We start from the raw sequence: 22,230 nt of genomic DNA on the forward strand, positions 1-22,230 counted from the left end.
CCTCAAGCAGACTACCAATCTCGTCTCTTTTCATCTTAGTTACATTCACACACATTTAGACACCTCCGTATGGGCCTTCGAAGAGTGTATGCACTCCCTGCTTGGCTCCTTCTTTTGTTTCCTCTTTTAGACATCGAGATACAAGAAGGGGAGGGTTTTCAGCAACCTGCTCACACCCCTTCAGTCAGTTTCTATGACACATGGGGAACACGAAGGTAAAATTCTTTCTCCCCCACCCCAGGGCGTATGAGCAGGAAGAGAGGAGAGTGACTGGTACCCAGTAAAAATTGGTCTGCAGCAGGGATGTGTGATGCCACCATGGTTGTTTAATTTCAATTCTTTTTATGGATGGGGTGGTTAGTGAGGTAAATTTATGCAAAAATTTTGGAAAGAGGGGTGAGTATAAAGTATGCTGGAGATGAGAAGGCCTGGGAAGTGAGTCAGTTGTTGTTTACCAATGATACAGCACTCATTGCTGATTCAAATGAGAAACTGCAAAAGTTGGTAACTGAATTTGGAAAAGTGTGTGAAAGGAGAAAGTAGAGAGTAAATGTGAATAAAAGCAAGATTCTTAGGTTCAGCAGAGTCGAGGGACAAGTTATTTGGGATGTAGGTTTGAATGGAGAAAAATTGGAACCATGGAAGTGAAAGTGAGTCGGTGGGGGAGGAGGTGAAGGTTCTTGGAGCATTGAAGAATGTGTGGAAAGTGAGAATGTATTTAGGAGAGCAAAAATGGGTATGTTTGAAGGAATAGTGGTTCCAGCAATATATGGTTGCCAGGCAAGGATTTAGATAGGCCCCACAGAACTTTCCATGGAAGTGTCTGGGGTAAACCATGGAAAGTCTGTGGGGCCTGGATGTGGAAAGGGAGCTGTGGTTTCGGTGCATTATTGCATGACAGCTAGAGACTGAGTGTGAGCGAATGGGGCCTTTGTTGTCTTTTCCGAGCGCTACCTCGCACACATGAGGGGGGAGGGGGTTGTTATTCCATGTGTGGCGGGGTGGCGATGGGAATGGATAAGGGCAGACAGTATGAATCATGTACATGTGTATATATGTATATGTCTGTGTGTGTATATATATGTATACATTGAGATGTATAGGTATATATATTTGCATGTGTGGACGTGTATGTATATACATGAGTATGTGGGCGGGTTGGGCCATTCTCTTGTCTGTTTCCTTGCTCTACCTCGCTAATGCGGGAGACAGCAACAAAGCAAAATAAATAAATAAATAAGGTTTGAATGGAGTAAAATTGGAACCATGGAAGTGAAAGTGAGTCATAGGGTGGGGGAGGAGGTGAAGGTTCTTGGAGCATTGAAGAATGTGTGGAAAGTGAGAATGTATTTTGGAGAGCAAAAATGGGTATGTTTGAAGGAATAGTGGTTCCAACAATATATGGTTGCCAGGCAAGGCTTTAGATAGGGTTGTACGGAGGAGGGTGGATGTGGTGGAAGTGAGATGTTTGTGGGCAATATGTGGAGTGAGGGGTTTGATCAAGTAAGTAATGAAAGGGTAAGAGAGATGTGTGGAAATAAAAAGTGGTTAAGAGAGTTAGAGAGTTGTGTGGAAATAAAAAGTGGTTGAGAGAGAAGAGGGTGTGTTGAACTGGTTTGGACAGATGGAGAGAATGAGTGAGGAAAGGTTGACAAAAAAGGATATATGTGTCACAAGTGGAGGGAACAAGGAGAAGCAGGAGACCAAACAGGAGATGGAAGGATGGAGTGAAAAATATTCTGAGCAACTAGGCCTGAACATGCAGGAGGGTGAGAGGCATGCAAGGATTAGAGCGAATTGGAACGATGTGGTATACTTGGGTCAATGGGCAGTCAACCTATTCTCATTCATTCTCTCATCTCCAAACCATTTCAACACAACCTCTTCCGCTCTCTCAACAGCACTCTTTACATTTCCACACATCTTTCTTACCCTTTTATTACTTACTCCATCAAACCATCTTACACCACATCCTCAAACATTTCATTTCCATCACATCCATCCTTCACAGCACAACGCTATCTATAGTCCATGTCTCACAACCATATTGTTGGAACTACTATTCCTTGAAACATACCCATTTTTGCTCTCCGAGATAACATTCTCTCTTTCCACACATCCTTCATCCCTCTCAGAACCCCCACCCCTAACCTATGACTCACTCACTTCCTTGATTCTGTTTGAGGCCAAGGCCACTCCCAGGTATCTAAAACACTTCACTTCCTCCAATTTTTCTCCATTCAAACTTACATTTCAATTAACTTGTCCCACAACCCTGCTGAACCTTAATAACCTTGCCTTTATTTACATTTACAACTTTTTCCTTTTGCACACTCTACCAAACTCAGCCACCAATATCTGCAGTGTTTCACTTGAACCATAGATGCTTCCAATTGTAAGGTCAGTGTCATATACATGTCATTTTCTTCCCTTATTTAGCATACCGAACATGCTCCTTCTTCACCAAAAAAATTTCATCTATTCCATTCTTCAGGTATGTCATAGTGCTTCTTTCTCTCATTCTTAACATACTTATATACTACACTCAATTCATACAAAACTGATACACTAACAGAATCAGAATAAAAGTCTTACCAGGAAGGGAGTGAATGGCTCTTGTACAAGAGAACGTATTTCACTAAGAACTTGATGTTTGTCTAAAGTGTTGCCATCTCGTATCTGAAATAGGTGTCAAATGTTTAATGCTTCACATTTCAAAACTCACATATAGACCTTAATCCCACCTAACAACAATAAAAATCCGAAGTATTATGGCACACAGATGACACAGATATATGCTTACAAGAATTTTATGCCATCCAAGAGTGTTCGTGGGATTGTTCTGGTAGCTCCGGTTGTACTTATAATCTCTCCCCCGGCGTCCTCCACGGGCTTTGTACATGTCTTGTCGCCTGAGGGTGGGAGAAAAGTTTAATCATAAAAACTGCATCTAAAATGCAGCATAAATTGGTCATATTCAAGAACTAGAGGCTAATACGAGACTTGGCTCTTAGAGGCAAGACTGCATTGAGTGAATAACAAAAGGGAATCAAAACTGCATATACATACACCACCACCACCTTTCCATGGAATCTATCAGTGGTTAACTCAGTTCATCAGGCAGTGTATCAGATGAAAGTGAAGTAGATATTTTCTACATACAACTCTCCATCTGTCTATCTATATCTCTAATTCCTGTTCCCTTATGGAACTCACTTAATGGGGTGGCCACAGCAACAGAGTCTCCATAACTAGTGAACTCCAGTGCTGCTTCTTAGCCTTCAGTTTCTCACCCTTAACACACTACCGGCAGAGCACAACTCTAGTGCAAAGTTTGAAGAGGCTCCTACCTAATGTTTTTACAGGCCACATCTACCTAACATGCCTACCTAATATTCCTGCCTAATGTTCCAACCTACTACTTTTACCTAATGCTCCCACCTACTGTTCCACCCAACTTCTATCTACCTCCTGTTTCTATTCAATGCTCCTGCTTGAATGTTCCTATCTACTACTATCCACTGCTTCTACCATTTTGCCAAAGCCAGAGCTAGCATTACAGCAAAATCTAGAGTTACAAAGAATTAGCTATGTGAGTTAAGCAGTGGCAGGTGTTATATGTGACAAGGCAATATTATATGCCTGTGGACAGAATGGCAGTAGTCCACGTGTGGGTGAGACAAAGACAAGCCAGCTATCTGGGTAAGAGGAGTGCAATTAAACAACCACTGAAGTCCTGGCTCACTATGCAGTTGTCACCAACCCTACTGATACCTAGATGGGTAGTAGTACCTCCCAGGTCACTGGCTGCCTGCAAACTATGACCAAGTATCCACTTACAACTAACACAAAATGAGGAGGGACACTGTCAACGTGTACCTTGAAACAAAACTTTCTCCCTTATCACACTGTCATCTTTATAACTTACTTCATAATAGCAAGAGTGGAAAAATGGTCTGAAAAGAAGGCTCCCCAGATCAAACCTTGGTATGGAAGCCCCCTAAAATCAGAAAAAGCAAATGCCAATGCCAACTCAACTGCCAATTCTTATAAGCCATTACATATACCTTTAAGGCTGAAATAATAACTGGCAATTTGGGTATGTTCCCAGATATCCTGAGCCACAGGATAACAAGTGCATCTAAATGGAAAGATTAATTTTGCTGACTATACACATGCTTAGTAGAATAAGAAATACATATAAAACCAAAGTTTACTGGGCAGAAATATTTCCACAGCCTGATATCATAACCTAATCACTACTATACATGAAAAACGAGATTTTGTGTTTATCTGTCTCTTATCTATCAGCACTACTCCAACACAATTTCAAGGGGTGGATCAAATGCATACAGCCTCCAATAATCGCTCATACACATCCTCAACTCGTGGACTATCACGTTCATAGAGAGCAAATATTTTTCACCTTACATACTAAAGGACTACCATATTCATAAAATGCCATTTACTTTTTGCATCACTTTCCAAGTGAGACCAAGATCTCTGCTTACACTACCTCAATAAATTGCTCCAACAGCATCTGATCCTCAGTCATTCCTCTACTATCTTGATCTGTAACATCCTTAACTCTAATAATAGCACCATTCAATCTCTTTTGTGGTCTAGCTCTCCTCCTTGTACCCTCTACAGTCCTACTATATATCTTCCTGCTATATGTTCAACCTGACCATAACATCCTTCCATCTATTTCTTTTTTTGATAATTCTTTCCCACCAAAAATCATTCTCATATCTTCATTTTTAATCCTATCTCCCTCCTTAGTTGCAACTATATTAAGCAGTCTAAACAACTTTAATCTTATTACAATTACTTACCTGTCAAAACCTACCTAAAATTGGGTTTCACATTCAATCAGAGATGGGGCTAGTACTCCTTCATGCAAGTTATTTGCATGTTGTATGCTAAAATTTTTCCCATTCACCAAAGATTTCAGAGCATCTCCCTCTTTATCTTCCTTATATGACTTTACATTCAAACTAAGTTTTCCCATAACTTTCCTTATTATACATGACTCCCAGTCATCTAAAATGAACCACATCTCTCAGTGCTTCACCATACAAACTGCACTCTAGTCTCCTATCCCTTTCAAAAAATTGTATTTTACTCTTATCCAAATTCACTTCCAGCATGTATTACTGAAATGGCCCATTACTCTTTCCAGTTCTTCCACTGATTTCGCTAAAAATATCGATCACCTGTGGCAACTTCTAATGTACCTCCACAGTTAAGTATTACAATCCTTACAATTCAGAATGTCATCAAGAGATTGAGGAGTTAAAAGACAGCATGTGGATTTAAATGTGGCACAGAAATTAGAGCTAATTGAGAAATTAGAACAAGGTGTCACAGTAGCATATGTTTGTGAAATTTACAGTGTAAAAAGCAAACTGTTTTCGATATACATAGATCAAAGGCCAAATTGCAAAAGTTTTCTATTAAATACAGTGTTGACAGCTCTAAAGATGGTTCTACAGTGGGGAGTTGAAAACACATGAAAACTGTGCAAGTTAAAAACTTACAAGAAGCTACATATAAGTGGTATGTTCAACAGAGATCTATTGGTGTTAATGTACAGAGTCCTAAGTTGAAACCTGCATGTAAAACTCTTGGAAAACACAAGGAACTTAATGATAAGGAAGTAATGGGTGGCTGTGGTGTTTTGTACAAAAATTAACTGGATTTGAATAATGAAGGATCTGAAGCAAATGACTTTTGGTGCACCCATGTAAATGCTGGCAACCCAGACACAACTGAAAATGATGTTTGGAAATGGCTTGAAAATGATGGTGATCATGGCTACTGAAGAATTAATCGTGGACGAGGTTCTACAAGGCAAGGCATGGGAAAAAGACATTGAGGAAGAGCAAGTTACACCAGCACAGCCTACACTATCTGAAATGATGGACCTTATGGGCATTGCCATCCACTACATAAGGACATCTGACCCAGAAATTGTCCCTTTCTATGAACATTTTCGGCAGTTCAGGGCGATCATAATTAAGAACATCACAGCGGCAAACAAATGAAGCTGGATGCTTCCTTTATGTGAACTTCATCGACTCTCATTCCTATTTCATCTCCAGCTGCTTGTACATCACAACCAACTACAAGGAAACAGAAAACACCAGTGATTCCATTTGTGTACATTTCAGAAGAATCTGAAGCTGAGGATTCCCTTTCTCTTCTACCTTCAGATACTGAATAAAGACTACTATACTAATACCTCGCACACATGAGGGGGTTGTTATTTCGTGTGGCGAGGTGGCGATAGGAATGAATAAAGGCAGACAGTATGAATTATGTACATGTGTATATATGTATATGTCTGTGTGTGTATATATATGTATACGTTGAGATGTATAGGTATGTATATTTGCGTGTGGATGTGTATGTATATACATGTGTATGTGGGTGGGTTGGGCCATTCTTTCGTCTGTTTCCTTGCGCTACCTCGCTAACGCGGGAGACAGTGACAAAGCAAAATAAATAAAGAAAGAAATACTAATACCACTATGGTCACAGCAAAATACTTCTCAACTACACTGTCAAAAAGGCGAGTATCAAAACTGAAGTTATTCAATTCGCATATTCTACCCTCTGTTATGTGGTATTTTTTCTTATCTTGTCCCAGGTTGGATTGGGTAACTCCCATAATGTTTGTACCCCAAATTCTAGTGTTAGAAGAAAAAGAGCACGACAGTATGGCATAATGAGGGACCAGATTCAGAAACTGTGTCTGAGATTTACTATAACTACAAAACAAGTAAGAGATTCTGTACAAAACACATTACTGCATGAGTGAGACAAGAAATAAATCAGTATAAATAACTATGATATGTCCTGTTATCCCTGGGGATGAGGGAGGTAGAATACCGCCCAAGTATTCCCTGCTTGCTGTAGAAAGTGACTAAGCGGGGCAGGAGCAGGTGGCTGGAAATCCTCCCTTCCTAGATTAATTTTTAAATGAGGGAAGAGAGCAAAGAGCCAAGTGAGAAAATTTCCCTGTAAGACTCGAGTCACCTATTCCTAACACTACCTAACTTACACACAAAATAGCGAGCATGTTCGAAAAATAAAAGTCCTGTAGTATACAATTTGGAACCTCAACATGAACCAAATTGCTGTAAACACTGGAAACAGTGAACAAGTCCAAAATCATGTTACGAAAATCTAATAAAAAACTTACTCAAATTTTCCCTACTTATTTTCTTCATTCCTTCCATAATTCCTTATCAAGCAGTTTTTATCAAAACATTAACAACCCTTTAAAAGATTAGTAAAACAGATTTCAACAGAATTATTGGGTAAAGTAAAAGCCTCATTAAGAATTACCAATTTCTGTCCTTGATGCCCAATGAATCAGTTTCATCCTGATATCTGGGTACTCGGGGTGAACGGAATCCCCGTCCAGCTCCTCTCCTGTTGTCTCCACGCCAATGTCCCTAAAATTTAAGGTATTAGGTGTTTCAATAAATACTTCATAAACAATACAAGGTATTAAGGTATTTCAATAAATACTTTATAAACTTTCTACACAGTGTAACCAGAGCTTTACACCAGTATTCAAATATTTTCATACCTTTATATCATACACATAAGTACTAGCTACGAGCATCGCCAGCTAATCATTCAAAAAGCGAAAACATTGGTGTCGCAATACTTTGCACATTTTAAATCAAATTTTCCTATTTTTGCACATATCTAAACTATTTCTATTACCATACATATTCACATGAAATTCCAAGTTTGGATGTCAAGCCAGGCAGGCCCACTAGACTATCACTAATATGAGGTGTGTTTCTAGTGGGCCTCCTTTCCCTAAACCTGTATTTCCATTAAAAACTACTTCACTGAAATTCATGCAAATGAGTCTCATGACATCTCAGTCCCTTTTGTACAAAAGGGACTGAGTGTTGCATCAAAATTACTGATGTGCACCAGCATTACATCTCTTAATGACTTAAGGATACACTGCACTGGGCTGATAATTCAATTAGTCTTCAACCCTAAATACAATATTTCTGTAAACATATCACAAAAATCAATCATAAGCATCTCCATCCTCTTATACAAAATGCATAAATCCCCTAGCTTCCTCATCTGAAGTACCCTTAACCCTGAACTCATCATTCACTGCATGGTTTATCTCCTCTCACTTCAAAGTAGGAGTAAAAGACTGAAATCCATTAAAGCTTGGGAAGAGTCAATGATTAAAAGCATAAGATATCAGAAATTACAAAAAAAATTAACGAGGAAACACTATGGTCCATCACCTCTGGGAGACGAGAACTCCGGTCATTATCCCAGCCTGACTCCCAGTTCCTTCCTCCTCTGAACTTCCCACCATCCCGGTACCCAGTTCTATAGCTTCCTCTTCCTCCACCTCCATCACTGCCACCACCACTTCTTGAAGAACCTCGGTCATCATGCTCTGAAAAGACCCCAAAAAAATTAAATTCATGGAAAAAGCATCCCAGTACAAATTTTTCCTTTAATAATAAGCCATCTCATGATGGGAAGATGTAGTCAGCAGAGAAACTTATCATAAAATAAATATTCAAAAATGCTGGTTTTCAGCTTATTCAACATAGCCAATACAAACATGGATACTTAATCAGATCTGTGGCAAATAAATCACTGAAAACAATATTCAAAATTCATATTCATACATAAAGAAGGCTTAACTTCATTAGATATTAGAAAAAACAACAATGTATCCTTCTACCTATTTTCTGCATTTTACAAAAAAATCTTTTAATGACAGTATTTACAACATAACTTACATCAAAAGATTCACAGGAAACTGAATGAATTCAAGACAATATTCCATGAATGTGATTCATAATGTCAAGATTTTTGTAACAATGAGTACCCTTTGCCCCCATCATTAATATCTATAGGCAAGTGTCACATGACGGTTCTTGAAGAATGGATGACATTTCTTACAGCATTCAGGAATGTACAGAAAATCTTTATCTGGGAGATCAACAATGGGTAGTTTGAAGGTGTGGTTGTCCCAATGATGTTATACAGATGTGAGACATAGGCTATATAGAAGAGGAGGGTGGAAGTGTTGGAAATGTTTGAGGACACTATGTGGTGGGAGGTGGTTAGATCAAGTCATGGAGGGGTAAGAGAGAAGTGTGGTAATAACAAAACTGTGGCTTAGAAACTTGAAGAGAATGTGCAGAAATGGTCTGGACACATAAAAAGAATAAGAGAGGATAGGTTGACAAAGAAGATAGGCATGTCAAAAGTGGAGGGGAAAAGAAGTGGGAGAAGACCAAGTTGTAGGTGGATGGATGGAGAAGAAAAAAAAATTGGTCAGGGCCTGAAAATGCAGGAGGGTGAATGGCGAGCACTACATAGAGTGACCTGAAACGATTTTGTATACAGGGGCTGATGTGCTGTCACTGGACAAACCATGGACAGATCTGTGAGGCCTGTGGTTTCAGTGCATTGCACATGACAGATAGAGAATGGATGTGGGTGAATGTGACTTTCCTTCACCTGTTCCTGGCACTACCTCACTAATGTGGGAAACAGCAAACAAGTATGAAAGAAAAAAATATATAAATAACATACCATACACACATGTAATTAATGCACTACTTTGCCCAGTTCAAACATTCAATCCTCGTGATAAATCAGTCTTCTCTGTCCTCAGTTTCCTATTCAGAGTATATATATATATATATATATATATATATATATATATATATATATGGACAGCTTTACGCTCCTTTTCATCAACAGTATCCAATATGTTACATAAACCTCTGGATGTGGTACATGGTATGTAGGTGTATAGTGTACTGACTTGTGACATGTATGCTTCAACTTACAAAGTAAAAATAGGGGGAAAAATTACTTTGTGTGCTGAGTGAACAATAACATCATTCGTTTTCTAGTGGAGCTCAGCCAAACCACAGTGCATACGCACAAGACTGCCCATTCAGCATAAAGCTTATGGCAACTGTTGCTTGTGATCATCTGCAGGTATGATATCAATGGGGTACACTACCATAAAAATAGTGAGGCTACCTTGAACTACAATTCCATCCAATGCTGCCTAGATTATCTTTCTCTCTCTCAAGAAAAAAAATTAGGTGTCAGTTTTAAGGTCTCAACAGTAACACAATCAACATGATCTTGTGGCCAGAAGTATATATAGTCCGAGTTGAATTCTCAATCAAGGAAACTATATGAAAGAATGAAGAGCATTAAATCGTAAATCTTAACAGACTCTTCTTGCAGTGCTGGCTAGTGTGATGACACATTGTACTGAAACATTATCTTATCAAATTTCACGCACCTCAGTATTATGTCTTACTCAATATGTGAGTCAAATGTCAACGAAAAAAGACTGCATACATATCTATTTGAGATTTATGATTGTTAGATAACATCATTAATGTGATCTGCGGCTGGGTACCGCACTGAATGACTGCTTGTAAGCAGGCCAGCAGGTTGCACATTTGTTGAAATTTATCCACAAAAATACTCAATACAAGTAAAATATTACCAGCTAAGGTGGTTAGGTAGAGTTCATAATCTCTGCTGATTTTTTACAAGCAATTCACCTGCATTCACATTATCCTAACATTATCCCTGCCATTTATAACTCTCACCTTCTTTGGTATCATACAATAAGATGCTCCAAAATCAAGCTTTTCTCTATATTATAAACTACCACGGCAAAATGATTTCTTAAGATTCCCGGTCAGTTTTAATTAGTATATAAATTGTTAAATTACCACAATTACTGTTATGTTATCAATACACAGACTGATCTTAGGTAAATATCGCACATGTACAATTGAGGGTTCATGGATGTGTATAAACCTAGCTCAATATTCATCTATTTCTCATTGCTGGCTTTCATTTCAGCTGAAGTTCTGGTGTCAATTAAGGTTTATTACCATTCCGGACATCTAACAAATCCTGTTAGAATAGACTTGTTAGGTTCTAAGGCTTGCTTTGGTCAATTACATGTAGTGGCAGACTTTTTAAAGTAAAATTCTCTAGCTGGAAAAAACCGAGTCTCGTCTATATTCTAAACTTCTTTTAGTATACCTGAAATGAATTTCCTCTTCCCTATCAATGATTTTCATCGGCTTGTAGAGAAATTTTTCTAACCATTTCCCTACTTAGCTGTTAAAAGTTTAATACGGCATCAACTGGATGCACTTCATTTGATCCCATCATTACACACACGACTACTTCTACTCCAAGGACTAATGTTCATGGTAGACATTATCAAGATACACACACAGACAACTAGTGACTTCCACACTGCTAACTCTCTCATGAAATAAAGACATTTTGGCATTTACGTCTATTGACCTCTGCTAGCGTCATCAACACAGAAACTATTTGCTCTCAAGTTTTCACAACTTTTCACACATCTAAAGGGAACTTATGTCAAATAATGACAGATCAAGGAACCTTCTTGGGACTACTGTACCATAATATTGGCGAGAACCAGTGGCTTTTGCCGTAATGTACACATTTTTCGGGGGAAACCTATTCCCACGGCCTCCCATGACGGATGTTGTCTCAACCACTGCCTATAATATTTTGGTAAAGAAATTTGTACTTGTCATAAGACTTTCGAATCAGTACCTTTAAATTGAAGATAATCATTAATGTGGTATGTCAAATGAATGCATCCCTATATTCCATTGGCATATCTAATGCACAACGCTGATCCTGTGCAAACAAATGTTGGGATAAAACATTTTAGGTGTGTAGGACATGGAAGCAATTAACCCCAAACTTCCCATGACATTTTGTAATGTTATCCCTAACTCTATGTAATTCACATGGATTTTATGATGTCTTTCGTCCTAGAAATTTCTACGAAATAAACTAACTTAAAACTACTATTGCGAAATGGATTGAGGATTACATGTTGCTTGTGTTCCGTGATGGCGGGTTATATATATTTATTTGTCATTTACGGCTCCATGTTGACTGAGACTGTAATTGGCTAATCATATGGAAGGACACTATAATCGTAAGGGAGATCCGGGGATGAGGTGCTGTGGGTCACCATATTACACAACGTGAGGTAACCGTGTCTCAGTCGTTTGGCTATCATTTTTCCTTCTAATTACTTTACAGAGACTGATCTTTGAGCATCAGTTAATTACCAGTATCTTGACCAGTTTCAGTTATAAAGAAGTGTTTACTTGCGCATAAATCACACTGAAACAAAACACAAAAACTCAATACAATTTCTCGGAAAACATATACTGTTAACATCTGCTGGTTATGATTGCGTACCAACCAATGGCAGGACAATATTTTTACAGGAACAGAAAAATATCATTAATTTACAATCTTCATATCTTTGAATTACAAAATATTTATTGTACATTTATTGAAACAAGAGATCATTCAAACACAAAACTTATGAAACACACACACACACATATATATATATATATATATATATATATATATATATATATATATATATATATATATATATATATATATATATATATATATAAGGAGAAGCGGGAGACCAAATTGGATGTGGAAGGACCCTGTATACCACATCGCTCCAATTCACTCTATTCCTTGCCCTCCTTTCACCCTCCTGCATGTTCAGGCCCCGATCACACAAAATCTTTTTCACTCCATCTTTCCACCTCCAATTTGGTCTCCCTCTTCTCCTCGTTCCCTCCACCTCCGACACATATATCCTCTTGGTCAATCTTTCCTCACTCATTCTCTCCATGTGCCCAAACCATTTCAAAACACCCTCTTCTGCTCTCTCAACCACGCTCTTTTTATTTCCACACATCTCTCTTACCCTTACGTTACTTACTCGATCAAACCACCTCACACCACACATTGTCCTCAAACATCTCATTTCCAGCACATCCATCCTCCTGCGCACAACTCTATCCATAGCCCACGCCTCGCAACCATACAGCATTGTTGGAACCACTATTCCTTCAAACATACCCATTTTTGCTTTCCGAGATAATGTTCTCGACTTCCACACATTTTTCAAGGCTCCCAAAGTTTTCGCCCCCTCTCCCACCCTATGATCCACTTCCGCTTCCATGGTTCCATCCGCTGACAGATCCACTCCCAGATATCTAAAACACTTCACTTCCTCCAGTTTTTCTCCATTCAAACTCACCTCCCAATTGACTTGACCCTCAACCCTACTGTACCTAATAACCTTGCTCTTATTCACATTTACTCTTAACTTTCTTCTTCCACACACTTTACCAAACTCAGTCACCAGCTTCTGCAGTTTCTCACATGAATCAGCCACCAGCGCTGTATCATCAGCGAACAACAACTGACTCACTTCCCAAGCTCTCTCATCCCCAACAGACTTCATACTTGCCCCTCTTTCCAGGACTCTTGCATTTACCTCCCTAACAACCCCATCCATAAACAAATTAAACAACCATGGAGACATCACACACCCCTGCCGCAAACCTACATTCACTGAGAACCAATCACTTTCCTCTCTTCCTACACGTACACATGCCTTACATCCTCGATAAAAACTTTTCACTGCTTCTAACAACTTGCCTCCCACACCATATATTCTTAATACCTTCCACAGAGCATCTCTATCAACTCTATCATATGCCTTCTCCAGATCCATAAATGCTACATACAAATCCATTTTGGAGTGAAAAAGATCTTGAGCGATCGGGTCCTGAACATACAGGAGGGTGAAAGGCGTTCAATGAATAGAGTAAATTGGAACGATGTGGTATAGTGGGGCCGACGTGCTGCCAATGGACTAAACCAGGGCTTGTGAAGCGTCTGGGGTAAACCATGGAAAGGTCTGTGGGGCCTGGATGTGGAAAGGGAGCAGTAGTTTCGTTGCATTACACATGACAGATAGAAAAGAAACTAAGTGTGAACAAATGTGGCCTTTGTTGTCCTTTCCTGGCGCTGCCTCGCTGGAGGGGGAGGGGATGCTATTTCATGTGTGGCGGGGTGGCGACGAGAATGGAGGCAGCAAGTATGAATATGTACGTGTATATATGTATATGTGTATATGTTTGTATGCACTGAATTGTATATGTATGTATATGTGCGTGTCTGGACGTTTATGCAAATACATGTGTATGTGGGTTTCCTTGCGCTACCTCGCCAACGCGGGAGACGGCGATTATGTGTGTGTGTGTGTGTGTGTGTGTGTGTGTATATATATATATATATATATATATATATATATATATATATATATATATATATATATATATATACATAATGTGTGTTTGTGTGTCAAAATAAGAATGTAGGATATGAGATTCCATCCCCAATGTCTCATGAGGTTTCTAACCCCGCAACCTACCCTAACCAAACCTAACCCAGTAAAGCCTTGATTATCTTTGATTTGCGAGATGGAATCTTCAGGAGATGCGAAATGTAAGGTAAACAAATTATACTTTCATCGGTGTCTGAAAATTCCATTTTATGCTGTGAGTTCAACGTTATATCAATCACTTCCTTAAACTCAATGTCGTCTCCCGTCAACCCACTGCACCATCTTGAGTTCTTCGGGAATGATTACGACATTGTAACACTCTCACCTCCTTGAACTTCTCTCCCTCTCACAGTCCAAGCGTTCATCAGTGTGTCACTGACACTTCCATGACACCCTGAGACACTTGCTCCAAATCCATTTGAACTTAATATGGAAGCTGCTGGCTCATACTGGCTCGTCTGTACCTGGTGGTGACTGATGGCCGTTTGAGTTATGAGTCTACCTGGGCTTTATGACTGATTGTAGTTGTGGTTTGTGTGTTTCTTTATGACCCGTGACTGATCTGATGGTAACACGTTTCATATATCATGGTTCTTCAGTAAATTCTTTCATTCTTCAGGTCCTCAAGATGTTGGTTATACGAGAAAAGTTTGCCACTCACGAAATTTCTGCCTGTAGTCATATTAATTCTGTTTAGGTAGAGTGAAAACCCTTGTCCTTTGTCAATGTTACGTAATAAACTACGGGCATTATGCTTTGCTTATGACCTCATTGGGGTCTTAATTTAGGATACTAATTTCGATTAGTTCTACGAAAAAGATCAAAAGAAAAAAAGGAGCTCTTCAAAACATACCACCATGACGCACCTCTCCAGAACACACACAACCTTTTGAAAGACTAACCTGACGAAGCTGTTCGTCCCTGACCCGTCTTGGCTCTATATATCACTGCTCTCCTGTTATTCCAGATGGTCTGAAACAATTGCTCTTTCCACAAGGAAGATAATTCCGTGGTGTAGTAACTATGTCTTCCTCACTGTATCGTCTGCTGAACCAAGGGACCCAAACTATTCGCGTTCTCCCGTAGGAGTGAACGAATCTAAAACATCGAAGGCCATGCCCAAGGGCACCTGGGCTCCATCACATATTTTGATATTTTGAGGCTATGACTAAACATAGTTTAATTTGAAGAAAACTTGGTGAATCTTGTAAGGGTAAATAAACAATGATATACATTATAGTGGGTTGAGCGTTCCCTTCAACGAAGACAAGGGAAGACCTTGGAAACAGGAGAATCACCATGCCCTATTGTTTCTCTGTTGGGCCATGCTACTAATGTAGCAAATGTTAGTGGTGTGTAGGTCCCTGTCTATCATGATTTATAGTTTTTTGTCTATCACTGGGAATGATACGGGACTTGCCGCCATCTTGTTTATTGCAATACCAGGATATTTATGTATGAGAACATTTTGGATCAGATTAATACTGAAACAGAGGCACAGTGACCAATTTGTAAGTCATAATAAATCAGGAATATTTGGCAATACATTTCTCTCAGGCGTTCAGTTAAGGATAAAGGACGGCGACACACTAAGTTTAGAGCTTTATTGGCATTGTATATTAGCATTGGGGTAGGTTAGAAATTTAGCAAAAAATCAGAATGGTATAATAGGATTCTCTCATTTCAGAGCCACATTTCTATGATTATATCAAGAAACAATTGCTTTGCATATTCATTAAATTCCTTCATTTTGCAGACAGTAAGGCTACACATGCAAGAGACTGTACAGAATATAGCAAACTAAAGTTCAGCCTTTTATTGATCCCTTCAATACAGCGTTCAAACGTTCACGTCATCCTCATACAGAAATATCCACTGGCCAATGCATGAATGGGAATAAGGTGTAGATATTGGTAACATATATATGGCAGATAAACATCATGCTCGATTTTGTGTGTGTGTGTGTGATGCTATGCTTGTCAGAATGACCTTTATAAGGCTGCTATTGATCGGCCAGGTGCAGATGGAGACGGCCATAGATACAATTTGGTTCAGAGAATCTTAAGACAGGCTGATGTAGAGGAACTAACCTGTAGGAAAGGTTATTTTCTTCCTTTCCTCTAAGTTGCTTTTGGATTTATATGCAGACTTCTGCCACTGGGAGAGTAAAGAGTAATAGAAAGAGTCTTAGAACATTGCATTTAGGCAAAAGTGAAAGATCTGGAAATAACAATGAGAGGAAAAATGTACATCATGAAAAGATAATGCTTGACAACTCAACCTATTGTCTTCAGAGGCAAAATTTAGCTTCACTCCAGTTACAGCCTAAGGGAACAAATTAAACAGAAGGCCAATTATTGTCTGCCTGTATAATAAAGTAATGGGGACGTCCATCCTAAGAATACTAGCGTGTATACCTGACAGTGGATAACACTACGGTACGGGGCAAAAATATTTCTTCATGCAGTCTCGACTGTCAGTGTGTTAATTTGAAAGATCTAGAAATGCCCGTACATGGTGTAAACTTAGTAGACATGATTTTCTGATTTATCTTATCCATTCCTTAGTCAAAGACTTCAGACTTATGACTGAACAGCAGTTTTACCCATGACACAAGTGCTGCCTCTTTAATTACACGACAAGGTTGGCTTTGACCAGGTTTATTTTGTTATATATATATATATATATATATATATCAAACTATATTTAATCCACGTATATTGTGACCTTCAAAGACTTCCTTAATTTGGGATGTTCATTTAAGACCTTAGGATGATGTGTAGTACAGAAAATGGTTGTGGCACTCAGTGTCCCACAAAATCTTCATTTTCAGCTTAGTATCAATTGCAAAGTTAAGCTTCTCTTAAAGAAATAGATTTGAAAAGAAAGTGCCACAAAATAGTACATAACTAACTACTTTATGCAGTATTTTCAGGTTGTTCATTTACTGAGTCCATCTTACAAAAATGCTTTGGTTGCATTTATTTTCCAAGTCTGACCAATAATCTTTAATCATCATCGTCTTAAATACATTGGATGTATGGATTTGGGGCGACAACTTTACAAAATGAGCTCAAACTTAGATTAGAGTGTCAAGGTAGTATTTTTAGTTGCATAGATTTATTTCACTACTTCTGGAGAAGGAAGAAGAAATACACCATGGTATAAAGTTATCTGTCTGTACTCTTTACACATCCAGACAATTGTAAAGTCTTAAACTTATCACAGATGGAAAAAGTTTAATAGAAGATGAAAAGGATCACCTGTAAAGATTACCCATACCTCGTTGTTTTTCTAAGCTAGATTAGGTAAATTAAAGTTAGAAACTTGTTTGGCATAACTGTGCCTAGAAAAACATTGGAAGGTGAATCACAATAATCTGAAGCAAATGCAAAAATCAAGCAATCTCATAAATTGAATAAAACAGGTATAATGTCCCTTTTTGTAAGTTTACTCGAGGACCTGGAAGAAATTAATTTGCAAGCAAAAGTGTGTTTCATACACCAATTAATTACTAAAATATACTTATATGAAAGTTCAATTATCATAGTCAGTCCAAAGATAAATATACGGTTCATAATTCTTTTAAGCCAAATTCACTATTTCTTTTTTATGAATTCCAAGGCTTATCTTCTAGTTGATAAATATGTATAAAATAAGTCACCACCACCATTACTGTTATTAGAACTTAAATGATATGTTATAGCTTCTAAAAGACAATCATAAGTGAAATTGCAATGAGTTTTATACTTCAAGATATTACTGCTCACTCACTTCATTACAATTCAAAGCTCACTTTTCCCATTATGTGTTTACATTTTGTTGTTCATGAAAATCTTAGCAACACTATAATGAATAATTACTTATTTCTCATTTAAAAATATTTAGTGTATTTCAAATTATTGATTATAGCATCATACTTTATTAATTGTATAGAGATCTACATGCATTCCCATTACTCAGTTTAACTTCCAGTAAATAAGACCAAGTGTATAATTCTCTACAGTCAATAAATTGTACCTGTCATGTATTGCTCCTCTTTCTGAATTAAAGGGTAATCAACTTACTAAAGGTGAATAACTACTTTCTGCACACATTCAGACTATTATTACAGCATATACAATATAGTATATTACTATCCCAACAAACAAACATATTGACTTGGATGAAGTACACAATCAAAAATCTTTATCATGTATGAAAGATTTTATCTGAAATATACAGCATACAGATGAACCAATGAAATTTTAAACAGTGTCACATGAAAGCTAGCTCCTTTGAATAAAGTGGGTCATGAATTTTATCATAGAGGATTTGTGTTTGGATGTCCTTGGGATGGCTACAAAACATTTTCATATACCATATTCAGTTTAATATATATAAGGTTCAGAGTGGGGTGCCTAAATGTGTGTGGATGTAACCAAGATGTGAAAAAAGGAGAGATAGGTAGTATGTTTGAGGAAAGGAACCTGGATGTTTTGGCTCTGAGTGAAACGAAGCTCAAGGGTAAAGGGGAAGAGTGGTTTGGAAATGTCTGGGGAGTGAAGTCAGGGGTTAGTGAGAGGACAAGAGCAAGGGAAGGAGTAGCAATACTCCTGAAACAGGAGTTGTGGGAGTATGTGATAGAATGTAAGAAAGTAAATTCTCGATTAATATGGGTAAAATTGAAAGTTGATGGAGAGAGGTGGGTGATTATTGGTGCATATGCACCTGGGCATGAGAAGAAAGATCATGAGAGGCAAGTGTTTTGGGAGCAGCTAAATGAGTGTGTTAGCGGTTTTGATGCACGAGACCGGGTTATAGTGATGGGTGATTTGAATGCAAAGGTGAGTAATGTGGCAGTTGAGGGAATAATTGGTATGCATGGGGTGTTCAGTGTTGTAAATGGAAATGGTGAAGAGCTTGTAGATTTATGTGCTGAAAAAGGACTGATGATTGGGAATACCTGGTTTAAAAAGCGAGATATACATAAGTATACTTATGTAAGTAGGAGAGATGGCCAGAGAGCGTTATTGGATTACGTGTTAATTGACAGGCGTGCGAAAGAGAGACTTTTGGATGTTAATGTGCTGAGAGGTGCAACTGGAGGGATGTCTGATCATTATCTTGTGGAGGCTAAGGTGAAGATTAGTATGGGTTTTCAGAAAAGAGGAGTGAATGTTGGGGTGAAGAAGGTGGTGAGAGTAAGTGAGCTTGGGAAGGAGACCTGTGTGGGGAAGTACCAGGAGAGACTGTGTACAGAATGGAAAAAGGTGAGAACAATGGAAGTAAGGGGAGTGGGGGAGGAATGGGATGTATTTAGGGAATCAGTGATGGATTGCGCAAAAGATGCTTGTGGCATGAGAAGAGTGGGAGGTGGGCTGTTTAGAAAGGGTAGTGAGTGGTGGGATGAAGAAGTAAGAGTATTAGTGAAAGAGAAGAGAGAGGCATTTGGACGATTTTTGCAGGGAAAAAATGCAATTGAGTGGGAGAAGTATAAAAGAAAGAGACAGGAGGTCAAGAGAAAGGTGCAAGAGGTGAAAAAAAGGGCAAATGAGAGTTGGGGTGAGAGACTATCAGTAAATTTTAGGGAGAATAAAAAGATGTTCTGGAAGGAGGTAAATAGGGTGCGTAAGACAAGGGAGCAAATGGGAACTTCAGTGAAGGGCGTAAATGGGGAGGTGATAACAAGTAGTGGTGATGTGAGAAGGAGATGGAATGAGTATTTTGAAGGTTTGTTGAATGTGTCTGATGACAGAGTGGCAGATATAGGGTGTTTTGGACGAGGTGGTGTGCAAAGTGAGAGGGTTAGGGAAAATGATTTGGTAAACAGAGAAGAGGTAGTAAAAGCTTTGCGGAAGATGAAAGCCGGCAAGGCAGCAGGTTTGGATGGTATTGCAGTGGAATTTATTAAAAAAGGGGGTGACTGTATTGTTGACTGGTTGGTAAGGTTATTTAATGTATGTATGACTCATGGTGAGGTGCCTGAGGATTGGCGGAATGCGTGCATAGTGCCATTGTACAAAGGCAAAGGGGATAAGAGTGAGTGCTCAAATTACAGAGGTATAAGTTTGTTGAGTATTCCTGGTAAATTATATGGGAGGGTATTGATTGAGAGGGTGAAGGCATGTACAGAGCATCAGATTGGGGAAGAGCAGTGCGGTTTCAGAAGTGGTAGAGGATGTGTGGATCAGGTGTTTGCCTTGAAGAATGTATGTGAGAAATACTTAGAAAAGCAAATGGATTTGTATGTAGCATTTATGGATCTGGAGAAGGCATATGATAGAGTTGATAGAGATGCTCTGTGGAAGGTATTAAGAATATATGGTGTGGGAGGCAAGTTGTTAGAAGCAGTGAAAAGTTTTTATCGAGGATGTAAGGCATGTGTACGTGTAGGAAGAGAGGAAAGTGATTGGTTCTCAGTGAATGTAGGTTTGCGGCAGGGGTGTGTGATGTCTCCATGGTTGTTTAATTTGTTTATGGATGGGGTTGTTAGGGAGGTAAATGCAAGAGTCCTGGAAAGAGGGGCAAGTATGAAGTCTGTTGGGGATGAGAGAGCTTGGGAAGTGAGTCAGTTGTTGTTCGCTGATGATACAGCGCTGGTGGCTGATTCATGTGAGAAACTGCAGAAGCTGGTGACGGAGTTTGGTAAAGTGTGTGGAAGAAGAAAGTTAAGAGTAAATGTGAATAAGAGCAAGGTTATTAGGTACAGTAGGGTTGAGGGTCAAGTCAATTGGGAGGTGAGTTTGAATGGAGAAAAACTGGAGGAAGTGAAGTGTTTTAGATATCTGGGAGTGGATCTGTCAGCGGATGGAACCATGGAAGCGGAAGTGGATCATAGGGTGGGGGAGGGGGCGAAAATTTTGGGAGCCTTGAAAAATGTGTGGAAGTCGAGAACATTATCTCGGAAAGCAAAAATGGGTATGTTTGAAGGAATAGTGGTTCCAACAATGTTGTATGGTTGCGAGGCGTGGGCTATGGATAGAGTTGTGCGCAGGAGGATGGATGTGCTGGAAATGAGATGTTTGAGGACAATGTGTGGTGTGAGGTGGTTTGATCGAGTAAGTAACGTAAGGGTAAGAGAGATGTGTGGAAATAAAAAGAGCGTGGTTGAGAGAGCAGAAGAGGGTGTTTTGAAATGGTTTGGGCACATGGAGAGAATGAGTGAGGAAAGATTGACCAAGAGGATATATGTGTCGGAGGTGGAGGGAACGAGGAGAAGAGGGAGACCAAATTGGAGGTGGAAAGATGGAGTGAAAAAGATTTTGTGTGATCGGGGCCTGAACATGCAGGAGGGTGAAAGGAGGGCAAGGAATAGAGTGAATTGGAGCGATGTGGTATACAGGGGTTGACGTGCTGTCAGTGGATTGAATCAAGGCATGTGAAGCGTCTGGGGTAAACCATGGAAAGCTGTGTAGGTATGTATATTTGCGTGTGTGGACGTGTGTATGTACATGTGTATGGGGGGGGGGGGGTTTGGGCCATTTCTTTCGTCTGTTTCCTTGCGCTACCTCGCAAACGCGGGAGACAGCGACAAAGTATAAAAAAAAAAAAAAAAAAAAAAATATATATATATATATATATATATATATATATATATATATATATTCTTTTTTCATACTATTCGCAATCTCCCACGTCAGTGAGGTAGTGTTAAGAACTGAGGACTGAGCCTTTGAGGGAATATCCTCACTTGGCCCCCTTCTGTTCCTTCTTTGGGAAAATTAAAAACAAGGGGAAAATTTCCAGCCCCCCACTCCCTCCCCTTTTAGTCGCCTTCTGTGACACGTAGGGAATACATGGGAAGTGCTCTTTCTCCCCTATCCTCAGGGATAATAGAAATAAATCAAAGTGAGTTCAAAAGTAAGAGACAAAAAATATACAATAAATACAACTTTTTAAGTATATTTTCATCTTTTTTTATTTTGCTTTGTCGCTGTCTCCCGCATTTGCGAGGTAGCACAAGGAAACAGACG

General features: G+C 39.0%; 1 protein-coding gene across 1 annotated transcript in view; it reads right to left on the minus strand.

Annotated features, from left to right (window-relative positions):
• The window catches only part of LOC139746806 (nuclear RNA export factor 1-like), a 46,930-nt gene extending 35,344 nt beyond the window's left edge, over positions 1-11,586 (minus strand). The window contains exons 1-5 of the mRNA XM_071658371.1: positions 11,489-11,586; positions 8,295-8,452; positions 7,354-7,463; positions 2,804-2,912; positions 2,596-2,679 (exon numbers count right to left, since the gene is read on the minus strand). Of these exons, the coding sequence (XP_071514472.1) occupies positions 2,596-2,679; positions 2,804-2,912; positions 7,354-7,463; positions 8,295-8,452; positions 11,489-11,567 (540 nt within the window). The 5' untranslated portion in view covers positions 11,568-11,586. The remainder of the gene's footprint in view (positions 1-2,595; positions 2,680-2,803; positions 2,913-7,353; positions 7,464-8,294; positions 8,453-11,488) is intronic.
• Between the last annotated feature and the right edge of the window lie 10,644 nt (positions 11,587-22,230).

The sequence above is a fragment of the Panulirus ornatus genome, chromosome 66 (assembly GCF_036320965.1).
Source record: "Panulirus ornatus isolate Po-2019 chromosome 66, ASM3632096v1, whole genome shotgun sequence".
Classification (NCBI taxonomy): domain Eukaryota; kingdom Metazoa; phylum Arthropoda; class Malacostraca; order Decapoda; family Palinuridae; genus Panulirus; species Panulirus ornatus.